We start from the raw sequence: 24,817 nt of genomic DNA on the forward strand, positions 1-24,817 counted from the left end.
TTTGGCTTCTCCCAATGAAACCTGTGGAACCTGTGGAAGCAAGGGCGGGGAAGAGGGAAGGGAAGTGAGGGGCTGAAAAACAAAAGGTTTTAGCCAGGCCAGGGGGTTTTCCACCAGGTCCTGTCAGACCAAAATGTATGGAGTTTGGTCTGGCTGGGTGTCCCGAAGGGTAGGGGGTGAGCACCTTCTCTCTGACCGCTCAAATAGTAGGCAGGCTGAAGGTGCCTTCTTGTGGCCAGCTGACATCAAAAGCAGGCCACTCGGCAGAACAAAAAGTTACTAACTTGCTTTTCTTCACCAGCAATGATAGATTCTGTGCTCTAGACTTGAAATCAGAGAAGTGGTTAATCATAAGAGATAAAGGAGTAGAAGGTGTTTGTCCCATGATCACAGAAAAGTACACTGGGAGCCAACAGAGCACACAAAGAGCAACGCAGACACCACGAATAGACAAACAGATAACAAACGCAAGGTGGCCACCGACAATGCACTCAATCTTGCCTGCAGGATGTTCACAGAGCCAGCTGCCTCCCCAGCACGAAACTGGGCCCCGGCCTTACGCTGGACTTAATCCAGTAACCAGAGCCAGCTGCCTCCCCAGCACGAAACTAGGCCCTGGCCTTACGCTGACTTAATCCAGTAACCAGAGCCAGCTGCCTCCCCAGCACGGAATCCAGGTCCCAGCCTTACACTGGACTTAATCCAGTAACCAGAGCCAGCTGCCTCCCCAGCACGAAACCAGGCCCCGGCCTTATGCTGACTTGCCTCTGCACTTTACAGCCAGATGCCTTCCTAGTACGATACTGGGCCCCGGACTTAATCTGGGCTTCTGCAATGTTAGCACCCGTGCTCAGAGTTCTTATCTCCTAACGAGGTTACTCCCTTCTACCAGGAGAGTTGTCCTCCCTGGCGGGACGGAGATCCCGGATGAGCCCCCAGATGTTATGCTCTGAGCCCGTATCTCCGAACCGACCGAGAGAGCAAGTCCACCACAGTATTGCAAACGCAAGAAGGGAGTTTGTTTATTCCTAGCGCGCTAGGGCCCAAGTCTCATCCCACACAAGGGAATCTGACAAGAGCCCCAAACAAAGCGGTATGGCAGCTTATATACAGGCAGTTCTTTGTCTCAGTTACAGGAGTAGCTGGCGTTACATGATTGGCCAGGCAGGATGAGCGCATATCCTGTCTGTTTCTGGTAAACATGACTCAGGTCCTAGAGACCGTCGTTTGGTCCCTAACAGTACGTTCCTTTTATATTTGTATAAAGAAATATGAAGGTGATATACTTGAAGGGGAGAGGGGTGAAAAGGTAGATGGGACCTGGGTAGGGATGGGACTTCTCAGTGTGTATCTTTTCCCATAGTTTACATTCTTGAGCCATGTAAATGTATTGTGTATTCAAATATAGTAGTTAAAAAAAAACCCAAACCCTCTAACTTTAGCTTCACAAGGTAAATATTCTCAGTTCTTTGATTAAATAAATCTGAGTCTAATAAAAACCTCCGAAGCAGTAGTCACTTCTGTTAACTCCTCTACAAACAACCTACCTTGTCAATAGGCTATGTTTGATCTAGATTGAAAAAAAAATAAAAATTAATTTAGGAGTTCCCCTTCTTTATCCTCTAATCCCTCTGGGGAGGAGTGATGTCATTACTAAGACTTTGCTGCCTGTAGCAGATGGGTTTGGTTACTATTTTTTTTAATAGCAGGCCTGATGTATGTTCTTCAGAGACCTGTTTAATCTGAAGTCAAGGTAGTAAACTCCCTTCCCCGTTGCCCCAGGAAAGAATGGAAACCATAAAAATGGAGATCCTGACACCCCTGGTGAATTGAGGCAGGTTCTGCTGCTCTTCTTTTGGTGCAAAGCAGGGTGAAATCCCCCAGGTGACTGAAAGTGAGTGCTAGTTGTTCAGTCATGTCCGACTCTTGGCAACCCCATAGACTATAGCCTACCAAGCTCCTCTGTCCGTGGAATTCTCCATTGGAGAATTCTAGTGTTCAACCCAGAGATCAAACACGGGTCTCCTGCGTTGCAGGCAGATTCTTTACTGTCTAAGCCACCAGGAAAGTCAGGTCATTGAAGAGACTGTATTTTGTTAAATGTTCTTTCCTTGTGTTTGACAAAATAAACTTTGCGTCTTATGCTAGATGCACTCTCAGTGATAGTACTGCCTTTCTGTCCCCACCAATCTGCTGCTTCTCAGATCCCTGTCTTGATAACTGGCATCTCCATCTCATCAGCCAAGCCAGGCCTGCGCTGTCTGCAGGCCATGCTGGGGAGCCTCCTTTCTTTCATCAGAAACCTCACATCCAACCAGAGTTCTGGGGAAACCACCAAACCAGCATCTTTTCTGCCCTTACAGCACTGATGTAGTTCCTTCAAGCTGATCTCCTGTTTCATTTCCAGAAGATCTAAGTGACTACTCTGATCACACTGCTCCCTATATAACCCCTCTAGTGGCTGCTGCTGCCCTAGCCCTCAGCAGGGGAGGTACAGGCCTTCAGGACCAAGGTTGGGTCTTCCCCATCCTTATCTTTCGCCCCTCCCTGCCCTAGAACCTGGCAGTCCTCTGCAGGAACCAATCCTAGGGCTTGCAGAGCAGCTCTAGGTCTGTCAAAGGAGTGGCGATGGGCACAGCTACACAAGCCCATGTCTCTTCATCATTACGACCTTGCTGGTCCCAAATCTTAGAAAATCTTCTCCACCTGCCCACCACTTCCTGCAAGTGCTGAGCCTTTATAATTGCTCGTCTGCTAGAGCCTCCTCTCAGTACTCCTTTGCTGACTTAGTGTCTTTTCTACCCAGCCCACAAAATGCAGCTGTGATGCTGTCTGCTTCAGGACAACTTCTGCGACACTGTGTTTCTTTCCAGCTTGATCCAGATGACTTTTTCTTGGTTCATTCCTTGTAGCAATCTCTGTCAATATCTAGCATAAAACTTAGCTGTTTATTTTGCCTTCTGGTCACCAAACTAGTAGCTCATTAAGGTGAGAGACTGCCTTTTGTGTCTGTATCCTGAGTGCTTAAACACAGTACCTGGGTATAGTATATCAGTTCAGTTCAGTTCGGTCGTTCAGTCGTGTCTGACTCTTTGTGACCCCATGAATTGCAGCGCGCCGGGCCTCCCTGTCCATCACCAACTCCCGGAGTTCACTCAAACTCATGTCTATCGAGTCAATGATGCCATCCAGCCACCTCATCCTCTGTTGTCCCCTTCTCCTCCTGCCCCCAATCCCTCCCAGCACCAGAGTCTTTTCCAATGAGTCAACTGTTCACATGAGGTGGCCAAAGTACTGGAGTTTCAGCTTTAGCATACTTAAGAATAATTAATGACTGATTCAATAAATATTTTGATAAATGAGTTCTCTGATAAAAGAACAGGGTTAGATGGCTATAAAATAATCTAAGAGAAGGTACTTTAGAGAAGAGTTAATGATGGTAAAACAAAAAGTTTTAATGTTCTCGAGAAGATCCTTGGTAAAGAACGATTAGTGATTAAATATCTGAGATTATCTCAGCTCTTAAATTCTATAATTGTGTTTTCTATGTGACTTCCAGATACCAGGGTACAAGTATTAAAAAAAACACAGTTCTTGTGCACTAGACATTTTAACCTCTTGTGCATTAGACATTTTAACCTTTGTGGATAGTTATTTCAATTTGTGCGTTTTTTAAATAATAGTGGTCATGTATGTGTGCACATATTTGTGTATTTTGCATATGTACAGCTATGTGAAGTTTATGTGTTGTGAATTGTTTATAACTTTTGTCCATGTGTCTCCTACCATTTTTTAACCCTTGATGTACTTTGCAGAAGTTTTTTTATATGTTAAGTATTCTAGTTTTTTGAATTATAAGCATTTTCTCAGTTTGCTATTTGTCTTTCTAAAGGCCTTTCTCATCCTACAACTGTACAAATATTTGTTTGTCTTTTTACTTTTATGGTTTCACTTTTCCTTAAAAACCCTCTAATCCACTGAGAATTTGCTCTTGTGTGTGGCATGAGATGGGTCTTCCCACGTGGTGCTGGTTGGTAAAGAACCTGCCTGCCAACACAGGAGATGCAAGAGACTCGGGTTTGATCCCTGGATTTGGAAGATCCCCTTTAGGAGGAAATGGCAACCTATTTTAATATTCTTGCATGGAGAATCCCATGGACAGAGAAGCCTGGTGGGCTACAGTCTGGGAGGTCACAGAGTCGGATGTGACTGAAGTGACTTAGCATGCATGCATGGCATGAGATAGAGATATGACTTTGTTATGTTTTTTCCAAATGTTTAGCCAGTTGTTCTAACAGTTTATTGAAAACTGTAGACATCTTCCAGTGAATATAGTACATTTATATCTTCCAATGTGTCTGTCTTTTTTTCCCCTCCAGCTTTTCATTTCTGGGTTTAAAAGTAATAGCTAGTCATTTTACATTTATGGATAAGGGAAATCACACAATGTAAAGAAAAAGCACATTCAACCCTTCAAAGAAGTAGTCATAAGTAAGATGCAAATTTGGGTAGTGGGTATGCTGTTCAACAGATATTCCCAGGTCTCTGCCTTCCAAATACTTGGTATTTCGTGACCATTATGATTGGCTGAGGCCATGTGCCTAGTTCTTACAAATTGTGAGTGAATGTGATAAGTGTCAGTTTTGGGCTAGAGCATTTAATTCCTGATGTGAGACTTTTCTAGAACCTTACTTCCTGTTGGCTGATGACTGATGATGTTCAAGAGGGTGTCTGCCCGTTTAGCCTGAATCCCTGAGTGACTGCAAGGAGCAATGCCTCCTGTTCTGTATGTGTAGTGTGAGCACTAAATATACCTTTCTGATGATAAGCCACTGAGATTTGGAGGCATAACCTAGCCTATCCTGATTTATACTCATATCCTCTTTTAGTATTTCAAATTTTTTTTTTAGACATCACCTGAACTCAAGCTAGAGGCTTCTCTAAGGAGAAGATATTCTTTCATGAATACTGATTGGTACTAGGAAGAAATAAGGTAATTTCAGGAAAACATTATTGAATAATAACTTTCTATATATATATGTATATATATATATTTTTTTTTCAGGTAATCTGGAGTTCTCAAAATGTTTGCCAAAGCAACATGGAATTTTCTTAAGGAAGTTGATGCTGGAGGTAACCTGATCGCAGTATCAAACTTGAATGACTCAGATAAATTACAACTTCTAAGTCTGGTGACCAAAAAAAAGAGATACTGGTGCTGGCAGAGACCCAAGTACCAATTTTTATCTGTCACTCTTGGAGATGTACTCACAGAAGACCAGTTTCTGAGTCCAGGTATGCTGCTTTGGTTATATTTACAATTAGTTCCAGATCAGGAGATGATTCTTCTTTTAGACACACGTTGTCTTATTTTCTTGTTGTTGTAGTCACTCAGTCATGTCTGACTCTTTGTGACTCCATGGACTGTAGCCCACCGGGCTCCTCTGTCCATGGGATTCTCCAGACAAGAGTACTGGAGTGGGTTGTCATTTCCTTCTCCAGGGGATCTTCCCCACCCAGGGACTGAACCCACGTCTCCTGCATTGCAGGCAGATTCTTTACCAATGAGCGACTGGGGAAGCTATATGTTGTCTTGAGTGATTATAAAGCCATATGTTATAATCAATTCTCCTGACTCTTTGCTTACGGTTTTAAAGACATATCCGTTCTGTTTTCTTTTTTATTCTGTATTTGCTGTGCGGGGTCTTTTTTGCAGTGCATGGGCTTCTCACTGCAGTGGCTTCTCTTGTTGCAGAGCATGGGCTCTAGGGTGCACAAGCTTCAGTAGTTGTGGCATACAGGCTTAATTGCTCTGAGGTGTGTGGAATCTTCTCAGACCAGGAATAAAACACGTGCCTTCTGTATTGGCAGGCAGATTCCTACCCACTGTTTTTCCACCACAGGAGTTCCAGTATTGCAATTTTTGGTATAGAAGTACACCATGCCTACTTGTAGATGTTGTGGCTCCTCAGTATAAGTGGACTGAAGTTCTACCGCTCCTAGTTTGGTTTAATATTGAGGTTGATGATGCCCCGTATCCATCAGGAGAGTGTGAAAGATTTTATTAGTCACGTAATGAAGCTTTTCTGGGGAGAACATGGTAGAGTCCCAAGGCTGGTCCAAAAATAACTAGAGAGAAGGGGGAAAAGATGGGCTTAGTTGTCCTAGTGAAGAGGAGGTATGGCGAGGGCTCTGTATGGGTGGGGCTCACAAGGTTCAGTTTGCTGCTGGTGCCAATGGAGAGAGTACCTGAAGTTTCTCACCCAATTGCCCAGATGTGAAACTGAAAGGAAGGGAGATAGTGAGCTTTAAATATCAGACATTAAAAACACTCCTCATTATTACAGGTAAGTATTTATAAAATATAGAAAGGCAAGAAAACAAGTCAATAAAAATTCCTCCATCAAGTGTTCATTTCCATTATATGGTATCTTTTTTATCTCTGCATCTAGTTTTTGAAAAATAACATTGAAACATACTACATGTAATTTTAATATACTCATTTTTTTTTATTCAGCCTTATATATTTAGATTTCTTAGTATGGTTTAAATATTTCTTAGTACTATTTTCAATAAGCAGTGTGTATGCACCCTAATTTGCTTAACCAGTCCAGTTTAGTGCTTTGTATATAGGGTTGCAATGAATATTTTTGTTGTTGCTTTTCCTTTAAACAATTGTTTTAGCATAGATTCCTTTTTTATTAAAATTTTTGTTTTTCTTGAGATATATTAGATTTACAGTATTCTATTAGTTTCAGGTGTATAACATGATTCAAAACTTTTATAAATTATATTCCATTTCTAGTCATTATAAAATATTGGCTATATTGCCTATGCTGTATAGTATATTGTTGTAGCTTATTTATTTTATACATAGCAGTTTGTACCTCTTAATTCTCTACCCCCATTTTACCCCTCCCTGCTTCTCTCTCTCCCCTCTGGTAACCATTAGTTTGTATCTGTGAATCTGTTTCTTTTTTATTATATTCACTGTCTGTTTTATTTTTTAGATGCCACCTATAAGTGATAACATACAGTGTTTATCTTTCTCTGATTTATTTCATTTGGCAAAATACCCTCCAACTCCACCCGTGTTGTTGCAAATGGCAAAATTTCATTCTTTTTTTATGGTTGAGTTTTATTCCATTGTATATGTATGTGTGTGTGTATAGATGCCACATTTTCCTTATAGACTCTTCTATTGATGGACACCTATGTTGCTTCCATATCTTGGCAATTGTAAATAATGCTGCTGTGAACATTGGGGTAGCACAGATTCTTAAATATGCAATTACTGGACCGGAAGTTGGGAGCTTTTCAAAGACTTTAGTGCTCATTCCTACACAACTTGATGAAATATAGTGATGTATGAAAGTACCATCAGCTCTTAGTTACTGAACTGAACGATGTTCAAGTCTTCTTTTAGCTTTAAAGTTCTTTAATTTTGTAATTGCATTTTTCTTTAAAGGGTAAAAGTGACAGAGGAGATAATTTGAGTTGACAAATAATCACTAAACTTTCTTCCAGACCAGCATTCCAGCCAGTACTTTCTTCAGCCAGGCCCATTATCAGAGCTGTCAAGCAATGGGCAAGTGAATTGATAATGATTTATGTCATGTTTTCCCTCTGGATATTGGGTAGATCATTTATTGAATGGTATAACAACTAGCTATGAGGAAAGGCAAGAGAAAAAAAAATCACAGAGCAGCCCATGAACCGCTGAGTAATTGGAATGCACCACTCTGTGCTTCTGGCCTCTTCGTGGTGTCCAGAGAGCTCCTGTTAGATAGGTCAGGCCAGTGGCAGTCCCTGAGATGAGCAAGTCCCACGTATGTTCATCAGCTGAGGCCGGAGCTCACCTCTGCTTCTGTGTCTTGTGGGTGTTAGCGCTGTGATGAGAGGTGCCCTTTTCTTTGTCTACTGAGCAGGTTTGAAATGCCTCACCTTTGTCATCCTTGCCCCTGGCAACAACGCTGGAGTGTTGTGTTGTGTTCCGAGGTGTGAAGGTTAGAGGATAGTGACTTGATTGTCCCAGTGACAGCCTGTTGGTTTCCTCACTTTTCCCTTCCATCTGCAGCAGTGGATGACTCAGTGCAGACATGTGCACAGATGCCATCTATTTCAGAACGTGTCTGTGTCTCTCATGGCATTTTGGAATACACAAACAGTCCTGTTTATCCTCGGCTGCTGTGGGGTCCAGTCCTGGGGTCAGAGTCTCCAGGAGTGGTAATAAGCCTGATGGGGACCAGAACTGGGAGCTGAAGGTAGAGTTTCTATCTGTGTAGCACTTTGTACAGCCCAGGACAGTCCAGTTTATTGGGGAATGTTGTTGCTCTGGCCTAAACCCAGTGGATGAATTGAGCACTTGCTGTGTGCCAGGCTCTGTATTACGTGGTTTAGAGACACCAGCTTCCAGCAGAATCCATCAGGTAGGTATTATTAACTATCTCCAATTTGCATATGACAAACCTGAGGTTCAGGGAGATGGATGATACCCAGGTCTCCCAACTAGGAATATTAGAGTAGTGATCAAATCTTGAGCTCTTAACAGCTGCTCTATGCTGCTTTCCAAATCAATTCCCAGAATGTTTGTATTCTCAAGATGTAAATAGGAAAAGGCTTTGATTTGGACATTTTCCTAAACTTCTTATTATTTTTGGTGGAGATAGTTGTTTACTTTGTAAATTTCACAGATAATGAGTGGTGATTAATTCTCATTAACCCTGGCTGAGGAATGGGTTTTCTTGACTGGAGTGATAAAAGTATAGGTGTTGGAGGTGGTGCCTGGGTTTAAAGAAGCCTTTCAGACTACCAGTAGATTTGAATCCATTATGAAGTGTCACCAGGAGCCCAGGAGAGCCTTGGGTCAGGGAAATGAAAAGGGCCAGTGTCAAGTTCCTAAGAGACCCTCACTGTAGCCTTCTTTGAATGATGGTGACTGAGACTATTTTTATGGTAGTATTTCAGTCAGTTCAGCTCAGTCTCTCAGTTGTTTCCGACTCTTTGCGACCCCATGAGTCGCAGCACGCCAGGCCTCCCTGTCCATCACCAACTCCCGGAGTTCACTCAACTTGTGTCCGTCAAGTCGGTGATGCCATCCAGCCATCTCATCCTCTGTCATTTGGTTCAATTAAAAATAAGGACAGGAGACATATAGACATGAGAAGGCTAAGATCCTTAGACATGTTTACCTTGGTGTTCAGATTGAAAACAAAAAAAGGCAGATCCTAAAGGCAGTCTGGTATGACCTGATGAGGAACATGGCAATTCCTAGGGGAGCTAATTGAAGCTGGTACACCAGCTGAGAGGTGGCATCATTCTTTATTGTCTGGGAAGCCAGGAAGGAAGAATGGAGAGTCTGGAGCTTGCGTACTCCAGGATGGAAGCAGGGAGGAAGGGCGTGCTCACTGACTTTATCAGAAACATGGAGATAAGGAATTGCTTGATAAATCGAATGACTGGGTAGAGGTCAGATGGAACTGTTTGAATGGAGATGGTAATGAAGGCCAGGGGAGTGTTCTTCAAGGCCACGAGGGGGAAGGGAAAATGCCCAGGGACAGGTTCAGGCAGCTGATCGGCCAGATGCTGGGTCAGGCAGGCCACGCCCTGGGTGGGCGGGTGAGCAGAATGCCAGGCTGCTGCTTTTTTTCTGCTTAGGTGTCATCCTCATCCAGTCCCTTCGTCCTCAAAGCACACATTTAAAACATCCTATTTACTTACCTGGGTAGCAGTTAAACAGATGTTTACTTTAAAATTATTCGTGGAACTCTAAAGATACTTTTGGTGCACATGTCTATATGTGTGTATATTGGACTTGAAGGATAAAAAACAAAAAAGTACTCAGTAGAGTCCTTGGCCACCAGTACACACTACACTCTCAGTCAGCATCCAGGTTCTTTTGTCTGTACAGCGCGGCCGACGGCTCTCCGTTCTAAGTGCAGACCTCGTGTTTCCCACGGGTTTCCGCAGGATTGGAAAGCTAGGTGACCTGAGGCACAGAGTTGGCCACTTAGTCATCAGATTCCTCTGCATGTCTTATTCACTGCAGTGGTCGTGGAGTCGGACTTTGTGAAGTACGAGGGCAAGTTTGAAAACCACGTGAGTGGGACCCTGGAGACAGCCCTGGGGAAGGTCAAGCTGAATGTTGGCGGCAAAGGCCTCGTGGAGAGTCAGTCCTCCTTTGGAAGCCTGAGGAAGCAGGAGGTGGACTTGCAGCAGCTCATCGGAGATGCCCAGGCGAGGTAATGGGAGTTCTGCTCGGCATGCTCACTTTGACGCGCCTCTCGTTTAAGTTTTTAAAGAGTTACTTATTTACTTTTGACTGTGCTGGATCTTCGTGGCTGTGCTCGGGCTTTCTCCAGTTGCGGTGAGTGGGGTACTCTTTGGTTGCAGCGTGCTGGGTTCTCGTTGCGGTGGCTTCTCTAGTTGTGGAACATGAGCTCTAGGTGCGTCGCTCAGTAGTTGTGGAGCATGGACTTAGTTGCCCTGTGACATATAGAATCTTCCTGGACCAGCGATCAAACCCATGCCCCCTGCAGTGGCAGGCGGACCACCAGGGAAGCCCCATGTCTCTCATTGGTGGGTCATTCCGTGGGGACTTCTCTGGTGGTCCAGTGGCTAAGACTGCAGGCACCCAACGCAGGGGGCATAGGGGAACTAAGATCCCATATGTGTGGCCGAAAGAAAGGCCATTTGTTGCCGGGAGGCAGTGTGAGGAATTCCACCCGTGACAAGGTCATGGGGCAAGAGCTCTGATGGCAAGGCTAATCAGACCTCAGGTTTTCCCCCTGGAATTTCCTGAGCATCCACCCCCCAAAAATAAGAATTTCCACTCTTCTGACATTCTCTGGAAAAAGTAAATTCAGGGCTCTAGTCTTCTGCATTTGAAAGAGTGTTTCAATCCAAAAACCCCTCTGATGGCTTTCTAGCCTGCCTGCAGGACTCGTACAGCTGCGGGTGTGATTGTTTGAGGCCTCCTGACCACAGGAGGCACAGGAAGCTTAAAACATCCTAGGAATGTAGGGGCTTCCAAAGAGTCAAAATCATTAGAATAGGACTGATTAAAAGTTTCATTTGTTGGGCCAATACTTGCTGCCAAATTTTCATATCCTTTATTTTTAGATATAGTTGGTATATAGAAAAACAAGTAGTAGACCCGGTATTAGCAACATTAGATCTTTGAGTTAAGTACCTTCTTTATTATAACCCACTGCACCTTCGTTCTATAGAGATGTAACTTTAATGCTTTAAGGAGATGCAGATTAAAGAAAAACACTTAGGGGGAAATGAAATTAACATTTATTGAGGAAGAGAGCCAAAAAGTGTTAACAAGCCTCTTGGCCAGAAGATAATGTAAATCACCTGAGACCTTTTGTATACAAAAAGATATACAGAAAGAGTCTGGGCTGCGAACGCTACATAATTTTGTATTACCCATTGATCTCTATGTATAATCGAAAGTATAAAAGGCCTTGAAGGACAATAGAAGGAGAGCCAGTCGCTGGACTGGTTTCCCCGTGTCTCCTCTTTACTCTAATTTCAGGCTGAATTCCCATCTGGGACGCTGAGGCTCACTATGTCTACTTACTTGTCCCGGCTTTTAAGATCCGTAAGAGAGAGAGCCCAAGGCGGGGCACTCTCTGATATTCAAACGGGCGCCAGCGGCCTAACGTAGATGGTGCAAGCTCCTTGTCTGGAGCTTTATTGGTTTTCCATGTAACCCAAGTTAATCAGCCTCTTCTCGCCACTTAATCTTCCTACTACACTATTTCTTCCTAATCTAATCTTATATTAATAAATAAATAAGTTTTCCTCACCGACTCTGTCTACCCTTTAAATTCCCTGGATCCACCGGGGCTGGACCCCAGCAAGTGGCACCCAGAACAGGCTATTCGAAGATAGGTTCCTCGGAGCAGAAGCTCCCCCCCCCCCCCCCCCCCCCCAGCACCCTGTTGCTCCCCCCGGAGTGATTTAATCACTCCCCCCCCGGAGTACTTTCGGTTACTCCCCCAGTGTTAAGTGTTCCGGACGGATAGGACCCCATTCAGGGTGCCGCGGACCCCCCTGTAGGATAGACAGGGTGAGTAGGAGTGGGAAGTGTTGAAGGGTTTAAGAGAAACCTGGTTCTCTAGAGGTTGAAAGAAACCTGCTTTCTTCGGGTTAAAAACCCCCCTTGTCTAAGGTAAAACCTTTTTGTCAAGGCAGACTTTTCTATAAATCTTAATTTTCTGACATGGGTAACAATGAGTCAAAAGAATGACAACTCTTTATAGAAGTAATTTAGCAACTGTTAAACAAAAGATAAATTAAAGATAAAAAGGCTAGTGTTACAAGAGCAATGTCCTTGGTTTCCAGAAAAGGGATTTTAGATACTTGGGTGAAGCTAGGAAAACAGCTAAAAACTTATTATATTTTGCATGGGCCTGTAAATGCTTTTGCTCTGTGGAATATGATTACAAATGTTCTGGACCCCCGTCATGAGGCTGTTAGATAGACTATGGGAGAGGCTATAGCGGTGGATGGTAGTGGGTCTCCACCTTCTACGCAGATCATATTTTCTGCCATTGGCAAAGAAAACGAGGGAGACTGTACTCTTCTGCAGAGGAAGGAGAGTGCTTACAGGATGCAGCGGCCTAGCGCCCTGGAGAGCCCCCTCCCTCTCTACACAAACCAAACCTTTAAAAAGTTATCTTATTTAAGGCGACCACTGCAACCTCTGCTTGCACCTCCCCAGGGCTTAAGAACTCCCCACTTTATATCCAAAGCCTCCCAGAACATTGTTTAAGGTCGAAAAGGATAGGGAGAATATTTTTGAGCAAAAGAGCTTTTAAAACGGAGCCTGCTCCTTGCAGAAAACCCCCTCAGGGGGGCCTCACCCAAGCAAAAAAAAAAAAGAGAAAAAGAAATAAAAAGAAAAATATTCATAATAAAAAGGATTTTACAAATGCAAAATGTTTCTCTTGAGGCCAAATAGAACATTTTTGCCAGCAATGTCCTGCTAAACAGAGACAAATCAGCAAACATTACTGAATGCCCATCCCTGAAATGTGATGAGCAGTTCATCCATTAGTCTGGACTTTCACTGTTCTTAGCCGGAGAGGGGACACTTGGGAAACACTTTAAAAGGATGTTACTTCAGGCAAATGTGTACTTGTAAAGAATCATATGATTTATAAAATACCAACAGTGAGACCGCTCTGTTCTACATTTCGGAATATTACGATCAGAAGTGGGAAAACCACACTCCTCTCTCTGGCTCTTTATGATTTTCTGATTAGGGAAAGAAGAAAGCAGGTAAGGTACTTCAGGGGAAGAGCTGGTTTTTAACTCTGAAATCTTGAAGACAATTCCACATTGTTTAGATTTCAGTAAATACAATTTATTCCAGTAAAACTGAAACCTGTAACTCGGATTGGGACTTGAACCCGGCCAAACCCCATAATGTTCCAACTGAGATCACACACCTGTTTTTAGGACTTAATGAAGGTCAGGTTCTTGGTGTCTCATCACAAAGAATTCTGAGAGAAAGTGATAGGTAAGAAGTGAATTTGGAGAGAAATACACTCCACAGACAGTGTGGACCATCTCAGGCAAAAGCTGTGTCAAAATATGGTGTGGTCAGCCTTTATGAACTGCGTAATTTCATGGGCTAGTAAGTGGGAGATTATTCCAGCTGCTTTGGGGAAGTGGCAGAGATTTCTAAGAGTTGGGCCCCAGCCCTCTTTTTGGTCTTTGGTTGGCCTTGGGCCTGTCATGGGGCCTGTGGATGTCATTTTGCCAGCTTGATGTGTTAGAATGAGTGTACGCTGAGGCTGAAGGTCTAGTGGAAGTCGACTAGTCCACCATTTTGGACCCACTTGGTTCTAATCAGTTTATGTCGTGTCTTCTGGCTATGTCATTTTTTCAAAGGTTGTGTCCTGCTCTCTTCCCTCCTATTTCAAAATGATTTGTTGATATTTAGGCACTAATTTGTGTCTGACTCTTTGCAACCCCATGGTCTGCAGCACGCCAGGCCTGCCCGTCCGTTGCTGTCTCCTAGAGTTTGCCCAAGTTCATGTCCGTTGAATTGGTGATGCCATCCAACCATCTCATCCTCTGCCACCCTCTTCTCCTTTTGCCTTCAACTATCCCAGCATCAGGGTCTTTTCCAGCGAGTTGGCTTTTCGCATCAGGGGCCAAAGTATTGGAGCTTCAGCTTTAGCATCAGTCCTTCCAATGAGTATTCAGGGTTGATTTCTTTTAGGATTGACTGGTTTGATCTCCTTGCTGTCCAAGGGACTCTCAAGAGTCTTTTCCAGCACCACAATTCAACAGTATCAGGTTTTCAGCACTGAACCTTCTTTATGGTCCAACTCTCACATCCGTTTCAAAATGATAATACATAATTATTTTTACTTTGTGTTTCTTCAACATTCCTCAAGTAACTGCTGAATGAATGCCTACTACATACTGTTCTTCATCTTGGGGATTCTGAAGTGAACAAAACCCCAGCATTTCTGCCCTTTATTCTGGGGGGAGAGAGAGACAACATGTAACTAAGTGATATATATAGTACATTGATGGGGCTCACCAGAATGGAGAAAAATTTAGCAGAGAAGGGAGATAGAGGATGCCAGGAATGGGGGTTATGACTTGAAAAAGTGGCCAAAGAAGGCATCCTGGGGAAATTGGCATCAGAGAAAAGACTTGAAGTTGGGGATGGGAGTGAGTGTAAAGGTGTCTTGGGTAAGAAAGTTATAGGCAGAGGTGGTGTGGCTGGAGCTGAGGAATCTGGGCAGGAGCAGGTGAGGTCAGAGCGGCCCGGTAGGACCTTGCAGGCCACTGAAAAAACTTGTAACTCTTGCTCAGAACTTCCCTTGTGGCTCAACGGTAAAGAACTGCCTGCAATGTGGGAGACCTGGGTTTGGTCCCTGGGTCGGCAAGTCCCATGGAGAAAGGAACAGATACCCGCTCCAGTGTTCTGGCCTAGAGAATTCCACGGACAGAGGACCTGGCGGGTGACAGTCCACAGGGTTGCAAAGGGTTGGACGCGACCGAGCGACTTTCACTTTTCTTTTCCTGGGCGAGGTAGGAAGACACTGGAAGACTTTGAGAAGAGAAGTGACAGGATCTAACGTATGTTTTAGGAGGATCATTCTGGCAGCTGAAGAGAGACTGAATGGGCGGACGCCAGGAGTCCTACTGAGAGGTTATTGCAATAGTCCTGATAAGAGATATTTCTAATTGAGCGGTTATTATAGTAATCCTGATGGGAGATGATATATCCATTTGTACAGAAACATATGTGCATTTTCTTGTGTAGTCTATCACCCTTTTTAAAACAGAAAATGCCAACCCAAATATATTGAAAAAATTCACTCATGTAGAGGTAGCTTATCTCTTTTCCAGTGTTTTTAGGATTATATGAAATATGTTTGCTCATTGAATAAAATACTGTTTAAAAATCAATAAAAATTACCATAAAACTCATGTATCAATCATTTGGTGGGCAGAATTTGTACAGATAATGAGGATGCTTGAGCAACTGAGGTCTTCAGAACCTATCCACCTTTCCACTAAGCTCTGATGTTTAATGGAGTTGAAGGACAGTGGTTGTTATTTGGCTATTGCCTCATGGCACTTTCTAGAACTCCAGGACTCCACTGAGTTAGGACTCGGGGGCAGGAATTCCCTTTCTCAAAGAACTTTAAGCTCTCTCTGGTGACATGAGGTGGAAGGGACAGCAACCTCTTTCTCTGATAGTCATGACCTTAATTATCTTTTCTCTACTGATTTTCTTCTTTGGTAAAGAGGTATTTTCCTTCTCTACTGCAATACCTACTGGGGGCATACTAGAAAAATATTTTCTGTTTATCTGAAAATGAAATTTAACTTGGGGTCTTATATTTTCATTTGCTAAGTCTGGCAAATAAGGAGGAAGAGGGGCAGAAGAGCTGGTGGTCCCTGTCTTTAGTCAGCCCTCTATAGTGTGTTTCTATTTCAGTCTTGTTATTTCTGTTTGAAGATCCAGTTTGGCATGCTTATAATCACATTTCCCGATATAGGTTTCTCGCTCATCGTGATTCAGGTGTAGAAGATTGTGCCAATAGGAAGCATATGGGGGAGAAGTCAGTGAGTAGAGATGGGAGAAAATATTCTCAGAAAAAGAGGCCAAGACCAGAAGTTGTAAGTGGGGAGACAGGGAGAGAGGGAGGGGGAAGTATCTGCTGACCAGCTACTGTGTGCTGGGCACTTTATGGGCATCATCTCCTTTCCTCTACACAGCCGTCTCCTTTTAGGCCTGAGGATCTAAGACTCAGGGAGGAGAAGTGACTTGTTCTCAGTCCCAGAGCTCCATTTGGGTGCTGCAGCTGGGATTCATCTCAGGATTTTCTGACTCCAAAACTCCTGTTCTTTCCTCTGTATCATTCCTGAAGTGACTCTGAAGCAAAGGAGTTGACTGAGATAAAAGTAGTTAAAATTGTAACAGAAGATGGAAAGGCAGAGGCGTGAACCCAGGTCCCCAGTGAGGGTACCTAGGGGGTGCAGTGTTCCAGGCACCTATGAACAGCTGGTCCACCCACCTGGAGGTGCCCGCATGAAGGCATGAGATCATCTTGGGAGAGTTTAGACATTCTTTGTACAGGTGATAGGGAAGCAATGGCCTGTGTGGAAGGGAGAAGGGAAGGGGCAACACTGGGAATACATTTAAAGTCTAGAGATGGAAAATGTGTCTTATCACAGAGTCACTTCTTCCTTGTTCTGTTGCTAAGAGGTAAAGTTGAGCTACAGGGGGAGGAAAGACGAGGACTTGACCATAGGATGGAGATCATGTCAACGTAACATTCTTGTTACTTCATGTTGGAATAATAAATTCTTATCTACATAGTCTGCCTGTCTTTGGACTCCCACAGCATCATCATGTTGATAAGACTGGCTGTTTGATACATGCACGGCCTTGGGAGTGGTGATTAGTGATGCTTAAGTACTGTATGTTCTTGAGGGTTCATTTGCAGTCATTTTTATTTCAGGTCATTTAGATAAGTTGTCATCTGTGTACGAGTTATTTTAGTCCTCGGAATTCAGAGTATTTGTTTTATTGTCTGTGAGATGTGTGCACATCTCAAAAACAGGCTTCATCTAGCATTAAAAAAACCCCAGGTACACGCATATATAACAGTTATCCAGCATTGTTGGGCATAAAGGCTATCCCTAGGACCACAGGACTTACTTTCCAGATGTTGGAGATGACCCCTTTGAATGAGAGCTCTAGTTTATTATAAAACATTTTTTATGGAAAACAGTGTAAGACCTTTCCATAATGACTCAGCTTCATGTTTTATTCTCAAGACCGAGTATTATTTATTCTATGATAAACTCATTAGTCTTTCCTCCTTGTCGTCTATTGTCAGCTGCTATTTATGGATGCTTGAAGTATAATTGCCACACCCATTCCATCTCTGCCACTAATCTCCTAGTGTTTGAAGAAGTTTACTCCTGGTAAATAACTTCTGCAGACCCTGAAGTCAGGGTCACTTCTGGCCCTGGCCTCGGTTTCTCCAACTGGAGGTGGACTAGCCGGACTAGAGGTTCTTTAAGAGCTTTCTGTGGCCTAAATGTAGAAGGGAGTGGACTTGAGTGCACACATCAGTTCCTTCTTGCATTTGGAGCCTTGGTTCCAGCTGATTTACAGAGATGGTGCCATATTGTGCTTTCCTGACTGTTCTGGGTTTAAGGAGGGGTGGCTATAGCTGTACAGTCACATCCACTCTCACTCTTTGGTGTACTGTAAAGCACATTTTGTTTAAAAAAAAATTACATTTTTCCATGAATATATACTAATTAGAAGTTTGGTTCTTCATTAAGCATCCCAACTTGTAAACTATATGAAATTAATATATCATGCAAGCAATGTGTATGGCAGTGATAAACCTTCATAATTATATAAAGACTTTAAAAATTATATCCAAATAGCCTTTTTATATCTGAATACAAATTCCATAAGTTTTACACACAAGTGTAGTGGTAGTGTTAGTCGCTCAGTTGTGTCCGACTCTTCGTGACGCCATGGGCTGTGTAGCCCGCCAGGCTCCTCTGTCCATGGGGTTCTCCAGGCGAGAATACTGGAGTGGATTGCTATTCCCTTTGCCAGAGCATCTCCCTGACCCAGGGATGGAACCCAGGTCTCCTGCATTGCAGGCAGGTTCTTTACTGTCTGTGCTACAGGGAATTTAAATTCTAATATTGATTATGGCCTACGCATGACCTCTAAAGCTACTGTGATAGCTGTCCTGAGTGCAATTGCAATGATATTTCAAAAGATATTGCTGCAATTTATGCCAGAGAATGTTCTGCCTATGTTGTCATCTAAGAGTTTTATAGTATTTGGCCTTACATTTAGGTCCGTTTATTTTTGTGTATAGTGTTAGGGTATGTTCTAATTTCATTTTTTATGTGTAGCTGTGCAGTTTTCCCAGCACCACTTTTACTGAAGAGACTGTCATTTCTTCATTGAATGTTCTTGCCTCTTTGTCACAGATTAGTTGACCATAGGTGTGTGGGTTTATCTCTGGACTTTGTATGCTGTTCCATAGATCTGTATTTCTGTTTTATGTGCTAGTACTATAGTGTTTTGATGACTGTAGCTTTGTAGTCAAGTCTGAAGTCAGGGAGCCAGATTCCTCTGGCTCTGTTTTTCTTTCTCAAGATTGCTTTGGCTATTTGGGATCTTTTGTGTCTCCATTCAGATTTTAAAAAATTTTGTTCTAGTTCTGTGAAAAATGCCATTGGTAACTTGATAGGGATTCATTGAATATGTAGATAGCCTTGGCTATTGTAGTCGTTTTGAAAATATTGTTTCTTCCAATCCAGGAACAGCGTATATCTTTCCATCTGTTTGTGTCACAATTTGATTTCTTTCATCAGCATCTTTTAGTTTTCTGAGTACAAGTCTTTTGTGTCCGTAGGTAGGTTTATTCCTATGTATTTTATTCTTTTTGATGTGATGGTGAATGTGTTTGTTTCCTTAATTTCTTTTTCTGACCTTTTGGTGTTAGTGATAGAAATACAGCAGATTTCAATATATTAATTCTGTATCCTGCAACTTTACCAAGTTCAGTGATGAGCTCTAGTAGTTTTTTGGTAGTGTTTTAGGATTTTCTGTGCATAGTAGTATGTCATCTGCAGACAGTGAGCTTTACTTCTTTTCCAACTTGGATTCCTGTTATTTCCTGTTCTTGTCTGACTGCTAGGACTTCCGAAACTATATTGAGTGAAAGTGGTGAGAGTAGACATCCTTGTCTTGTTCTTGATCTTGGAGGAAATGCCTGAAGTGTTTCACCATTGAGAATGATGTTAGCTGCGGGTTTGTCCTAAATGTTCTTTATTATTTTGAATTAGCTTCCCTCCATGCCCACTTTCTGGAGGGTCTTTTAGAATCATAAATGGGTTTGAATTTTGTCAGAAGCTTTTTCTGCGTCTATTGAGATGATCGTGTGTTTTTTAAAAATTTATTTTTAGTTGCTTTACAGTATTGTGTTTGTTTCTGCCGAACGTCAACAGGAATCATTGTTGGTACACACATGTCCCCTCCCACTTGAACCTCCCTCCCACCCCTCACCCCATCCCACCTCTCACCCCGTCCCACCCCTCTAGGTTGTTCCAAAGCCCTGGTTTGAATTCCCAGAGTCAAACATCAAATTCCCATTGGCTATCTATTTACATATGATAATGTATGTTTTCATATTACTCTCTCCATACATCCCACCCCCTCCTCCCTCCCCTGGCACTGGGTCCATAAGTCTATTCTTTGCGTCTGTGTCTCCTTTGTTGTCTTGCAAATAATTTCATCAGTGCTGTCTTTCATGAGAAATGCTGGGCTGGAGGAAGCACAAGCTGGAATCAGGATTGCCGGGAGAAATATCAATAACCTCAGATATGCAGATGACACCACCTTTATGGCAGAAAGTGAAGAGGAACTGAAAAGCCTCTTAATGAAAGTGAAAGAGGAGAGTGAAAAAGTTGCCTTAAAGCTCAACATTCAGAAAATGAAGATCACGGCATCTGGTCCCATCACTTCATGGGAAATAGATGGGGAAACAGTGTTAGACCTTATTTTTTGGGGCTCCAAAATCATTGCAGATGGTGATTGCAGCCATGAAATTAAAAGACGCTTACTCCTTGGAAGAAAAGTTATGACCAACCTAGATAGCATATTCAAAAGCAGAGATATTACTTTGCCGTCTAAGGTCCGTCTAGTCAAGGCTATGGTTTTTCCTGTGGTCATGTATGGATGTGAGAGTTGGACTGTGAAGAAGGCTGAGCGCCGAAGAATTGAAGCTTTTGAACTGTGGTGTTGGAGAAGACTCTTGAGAGTCCCGTGGACTCCAAGGAGATCCAACCAGTCCATTCTGAAGATCAGCCCTGGGATTTCTTTGGAAGGAATGATGCTAAAGCTAAAACTCCAGTACTTTGGCCACCTCATGCGAAGAGTTGACTCATTGGAAAAGACTTTGATGCTGGGAGGGATTGGAGGCAGGAGAAGAAGGGGACGACCGAGGATGAGATGGCTGGATGGCATCACCGACTTGATGGACATGGGTTTGGTTAAACTCCGGGAGATGGTGATGGACAGGGAGGCCTGGCGTGCTGCGATTCATGGGGTCGCAAAGAGTCGGACACGACTGAGCGAACTGCACTGACATGAACTGAACCATCTTTCTAGATTCTATATATATGCGTTAGTATACAATATTCATTTTTCTCTTTCTGACTTACTTCACTCTGTGTAATAGGCTTTAGGTTCATTCACCTCATTAGAATTGACTCAAATGCATTCCTTTTTATGGCTGAGTAATATTCCGTTTTCTATATGTACCACCACTTCTTTATCTCTTGACGGACATCTAGGTTCCTTCCATGTCCTAGCTATTGTAAATAGTGCTGCATTGGGGTACATGTGTCTTTTCAATTTTGGTTTCCTCAGTGTATATGCCTAGGAGTGGGATTGCTGGGTCATATGGTGGTTTTATTCTTAAATGTTTAAGGAATCTCCATACTGTCTTCCATAGCGGCTGTATCAATTTACATTCCCATCAACAGTGCAAGGGGGTTCCCTTTTCTCCACATCCTCTCCAACATTTATCGTTTGTAGACTTTTTAATGGTGGCCATTCTGACCAGTGTGAGGTGATATCTCATTGTAGTTTTGATTTGCATTTCTCTAATAATGAGCAATGTTAAGTATCTTTTCATGTGTTTGTTAGCCATCTGTGTCTCTTCTTTGGAGAAATGTCTTTTTAGGTCTTTTGCCTACTTTTTGATTGGATTGTTTGTTTTTCTGGGATTGACTTGTATGACTTGTATGATTGTGTATTTCGGAGATTAATCCTTTCTCAGTTGTTTCATTTGCTATTATTTTCTCATTCTGAGGGTTGTCTTTTCACCTTGTTTATAGTTTTCCTTTGCTGTGCAAAAGCTTTTAAATTTAATTAGGTCTGACTTGTTTATTTTGGTTTTTATTTCCATTACTCTAGGAGGTGGGTCATAGAGGATCTTGCTGTGATTTATATCATAGAGTGTTCTGCCTATGTTTTCCTCTAAGAGTTTTATAGTTTCTGGTCCTACATTTAGGTCTTTAATCCATTTAGAGTTTATCTCTGTGTGTGCTATTTGGAAGTGTTTCTTATTTTTGACAAAGGAGGCAAGAAGGGCAAAGGGCAAAGATAGCCTCTTTAATAAGTGGTGCTGGGAAAACTGGACAGCACATGTGAAAGAATGAAATTAGGATACTTTGTAACACCATAAACAAAAATCATATGGTTTTTATTCTTCAGTTTGTTAATATGGAATATCATATTGATTCATTTGCTTGCATTGAAGAATCCATGCATCCTTGGGATAAATCCCACTTGATCATGGTGTATGATCCTTTTAATATATGGTTGGATTTGGTTTGCTAGTATTTTAAGAATTTTTGCTTCTGTGTTCTTCAATATTGGCCTGTAATTTTCTTTTCTTTCTTTTTGTTATCTTTATTTGGCTTTGGTATCAGGATGATGCTGGCCTCATAGAATGAAGCTGGGAGTGTTCCTTCCTCTACAGTTTTTTTTTTTTTTAAAGAATTTCAAAAGGATAAGTGTTAACTTTTCTCTAAATGTTTGATAGAATTCGTTTTGAAGCCGTCTATTCTTGGACTTCTGTTTGTTGGGACTTTTAAAATCACAGTTTCAATTTCAGTACTTGTAGTTGGTCTGTTTGTATTTTCTATTTCTTGTTTCAGTCTCGGGAGGTTTTGCTGTTCTAAGAATTTTCCATTTCTTCTAGGTTTCCCATTTTATTGAACTATATGTTGCTTGTAGTAGTCTCTTACGATCCTTTATATTTCTGTCGTGTCCATTATAACTTCTCCTTTTTCATTTCTAATTTTATTGATTTGAGCCCTCTTTTTTTTTTTCCCTTGGTGAGTCTGGCTAAAGGTTTATCCATTTTATTTCTCTCTTCAAAGAACCAGCTTTTAGTTTCATTGATCTTTTCTATTTTTCATCTCTCTATTTTATTTATTTCTGCTTTGATCTCTGGTTTCTTTCCTTCTGCTAACTTTGGTTTGTGTTTGTTCTCCTTTCTCTAGTTGCTTTAGGCGTAAGGATAGGTTGTTTATTTGTGTTTGTTCTTGTTTCCTGAGGTAATGGACTTCTGGTCTGTTGGAAGTTTTGGTTTGTTGGAGCTCTAAGCTTCCCTCTTAGAGCTGCTTTTGCCATGCCTCATAGGTTTTGGACCATCCTGTTTTTGTTGTCATTTGTCTCTAGATATTTTTTTAAATTTCCTCTTTGATTTCTCCATTGATTAATAACATATTCTTTAGCCTCCACGTTTGTGGGTTTTTTTTTTTAAACAGCTGTTTTTACTTGTTGATTTATATTCTCATAGTGTTATGGTCAGAAAAGAAGCTTGATATGATTTCAGTTTTGTTAAATTTTTTGGCACTTGATTTGAGGCCCAAGATGTGATCTGTTCTGGAGAATGTTCCATGTGTACTTGAGAAGAAAGTGCTGTTTTGGATGGAATGTTCTATAAATACTAATTAAGTTCATCTGGCCTATTGTGTCATTTAAGGTCTATGTTTCCTTATTGATCTTCAATCTGAATGATCAGTTCACTGGTGTAAATGGAGTATTAAAGTCCTTCATTATTATTGTGTTACTCTTTATTTCCCCTTTTATGGCTGTTAGCATTTGGCATACATATTGACATGCTCCTGTGTTGGGTGCATATATATTTACAATTGTTACATCCTCTTCTTGGATTAATCCCTTGATCATTATGTAGTGTCTTTCCTTGTCTCTTGTTACAGTAATTTAAAGTCTGTTTTTTTCTGAGTATTGCTACTTCAGCTTTTTTTGGATTGCCATTTAAATGGAATATATTTTCTATCTCATCTTCAGTGTTTGTGTCCTTAGATCTGAAGTGGTTCTCTTATATATAGGTCTAGTTTCTGTATACATTCATCTGGTCTATCTCTTTTGGTTGGATAATTTAGTTCATTTAAATTTAAGATAATTATCAATATGTATGTTCCTAATAGTATTTTATTAATTGCTTGGATTTATTTTTGTAGGTCTTTTTTCTTCCCTTCCTCTCTTGTTCATGTTTCTTGTGATTTGATGACTATCTTCAGTGTTGTGTTTGGGTTGCTTTCTCATTTTGTGTATGTATCTATTGTTTTTTAGTTTGCAGTTTCCATGAGGTTTTGTTATATCTGTCTATACATATAAAAGGTTCTTGTAAGTTGCTGGTCTCTTAATTTCACATGCATTTCCCATTTCCTGCATTTGTATTCTCATCTTTTCATAGTTGCTGCTTTTGATACCATATTTGTGTGTGGATGACTTTCGACTTTTACTGTATATTTTCCTTTATTGGTGCGCTTTCCCATTTGTGATTTTTTTTTGTTTTTGTTTATAGTTGTGCCCTCTCCCTTGAGAAAACTAGGGAAATTCTTTCAGCGTTTGTTCTAAAGCTGGTTTGCTGGTGCTGAATTTTCTTAGCTTTTACTTGCCTTTAAAGCTTTTGATTTCTCGGTCAAATCTGAATGAGAGCCTTCAGTTCAGTTCAGTTCAGTCGCTCAGTCGTGTCCGACTCTTTGCGACCCCATGAATTGCAGCACGCCAGGCCTCCCTGTTCATCACCATCTCCCGGAGTTCACTCAGACTCACGTCCATCGAGTCCGTGATGCCATCCAGCCATCTCATCCTCGGTCATCCCCTTCTCCTCCTGCCCCCAATCCCTCCCAGCATCAGAGTCTTTTCCAATGAGTCACCTCTTCCCATGAGGTGGCCAAAGTACTGGAGTTTCAGCTTTAGCATCATTCCTTCCAAAGAAATCCCAGGGTTGATCTCCTTCAGAATGGACTGGTTGGATCTCCTTGCAGTCCAAGGGACTCTCAACAGTCTTCTCCAACACCACAGTTCAAAAGCATCAATTCTTTGGTGTTCAGCCTTCTTCACAGTCCAACTCTCACATCCATACACGACCACAGGAAAAACCATAGCCTTGACTAGATGGACCTTAGTCGGCAAAGTAATGTCTCTGCTTTTGAATATACTATCTAGGTTGGTCATAACTTTTCTTCCAAGGAGTAAGCGTCTTTTAATTTCATGGCTGCAGTCACGATCTGCAGTGATTTGGAGCCCCCCAAAATGAAGTCTGACACTGTTGCCACTGTTTCCCCATCTATTTCCCATGAAGTGATGTGACCGGATGCCATGATCTTCGTTTTCTGAATGTTGAGCTTTAAGCCAACTTTTTCACTCTCCTCTTTCACTTTCATTCTAAGTTCTTCC

The 24,817-nt window shown here is 42.0% G+C and overlaps 1 protein-coding gene across 5 annotated transcripts in view; it reads left to right on the top strand.

Annotated features, from left to right (window-relative positions):
• Positions 1 to 24,817, top strand: part of GSDME (gasdermin E) — a 147,578-nt gene that overhangs the window by 50,679 nt on the left and 72,082 nt on the right. For 4 of the 5 annotated variants that reach the window (XM_042248667.2, XM_042248668.2, XM_060415045.1 and 1 more), the window contains exons 2-3: positions 5,066 to 5,295; positions 10,049 to 10,241. In XM_042248667.2, the coding sequence (XP_042104601.1) occupies positions 5,085 to 5,295; positions 10,049 to 10,241 (404 nt within the window). In that variant the 5' untranslated portion in view covers positions 5,066 to 5,084. Of the gene's footprint in view, positions 1 to 4,915; positions 4,994 to 5,065; positions 5,296 to 10,048; positions 10,242 to 24,817 lie in introns of those variants that run through there. The other variant, XM_042248669.2, reaches the window with a different exon arrangement.

The sequence above is a fragment of the Ovis aries genome, chromosome 4, assembly GCF_016772045.2.
Source record: "Ovis aries strain OAR_USU_Benz2616 breed Rambouillet chromosome 4, ARS-UI_Ramb_v3.0, whole genome shotgun sequence".
Taxonomy (NCBI): Eukaryota; Metazoa; Chordata; class Mammalia; order Artiodactyla; family Bovidae; genus Ovis; species Ovis aries.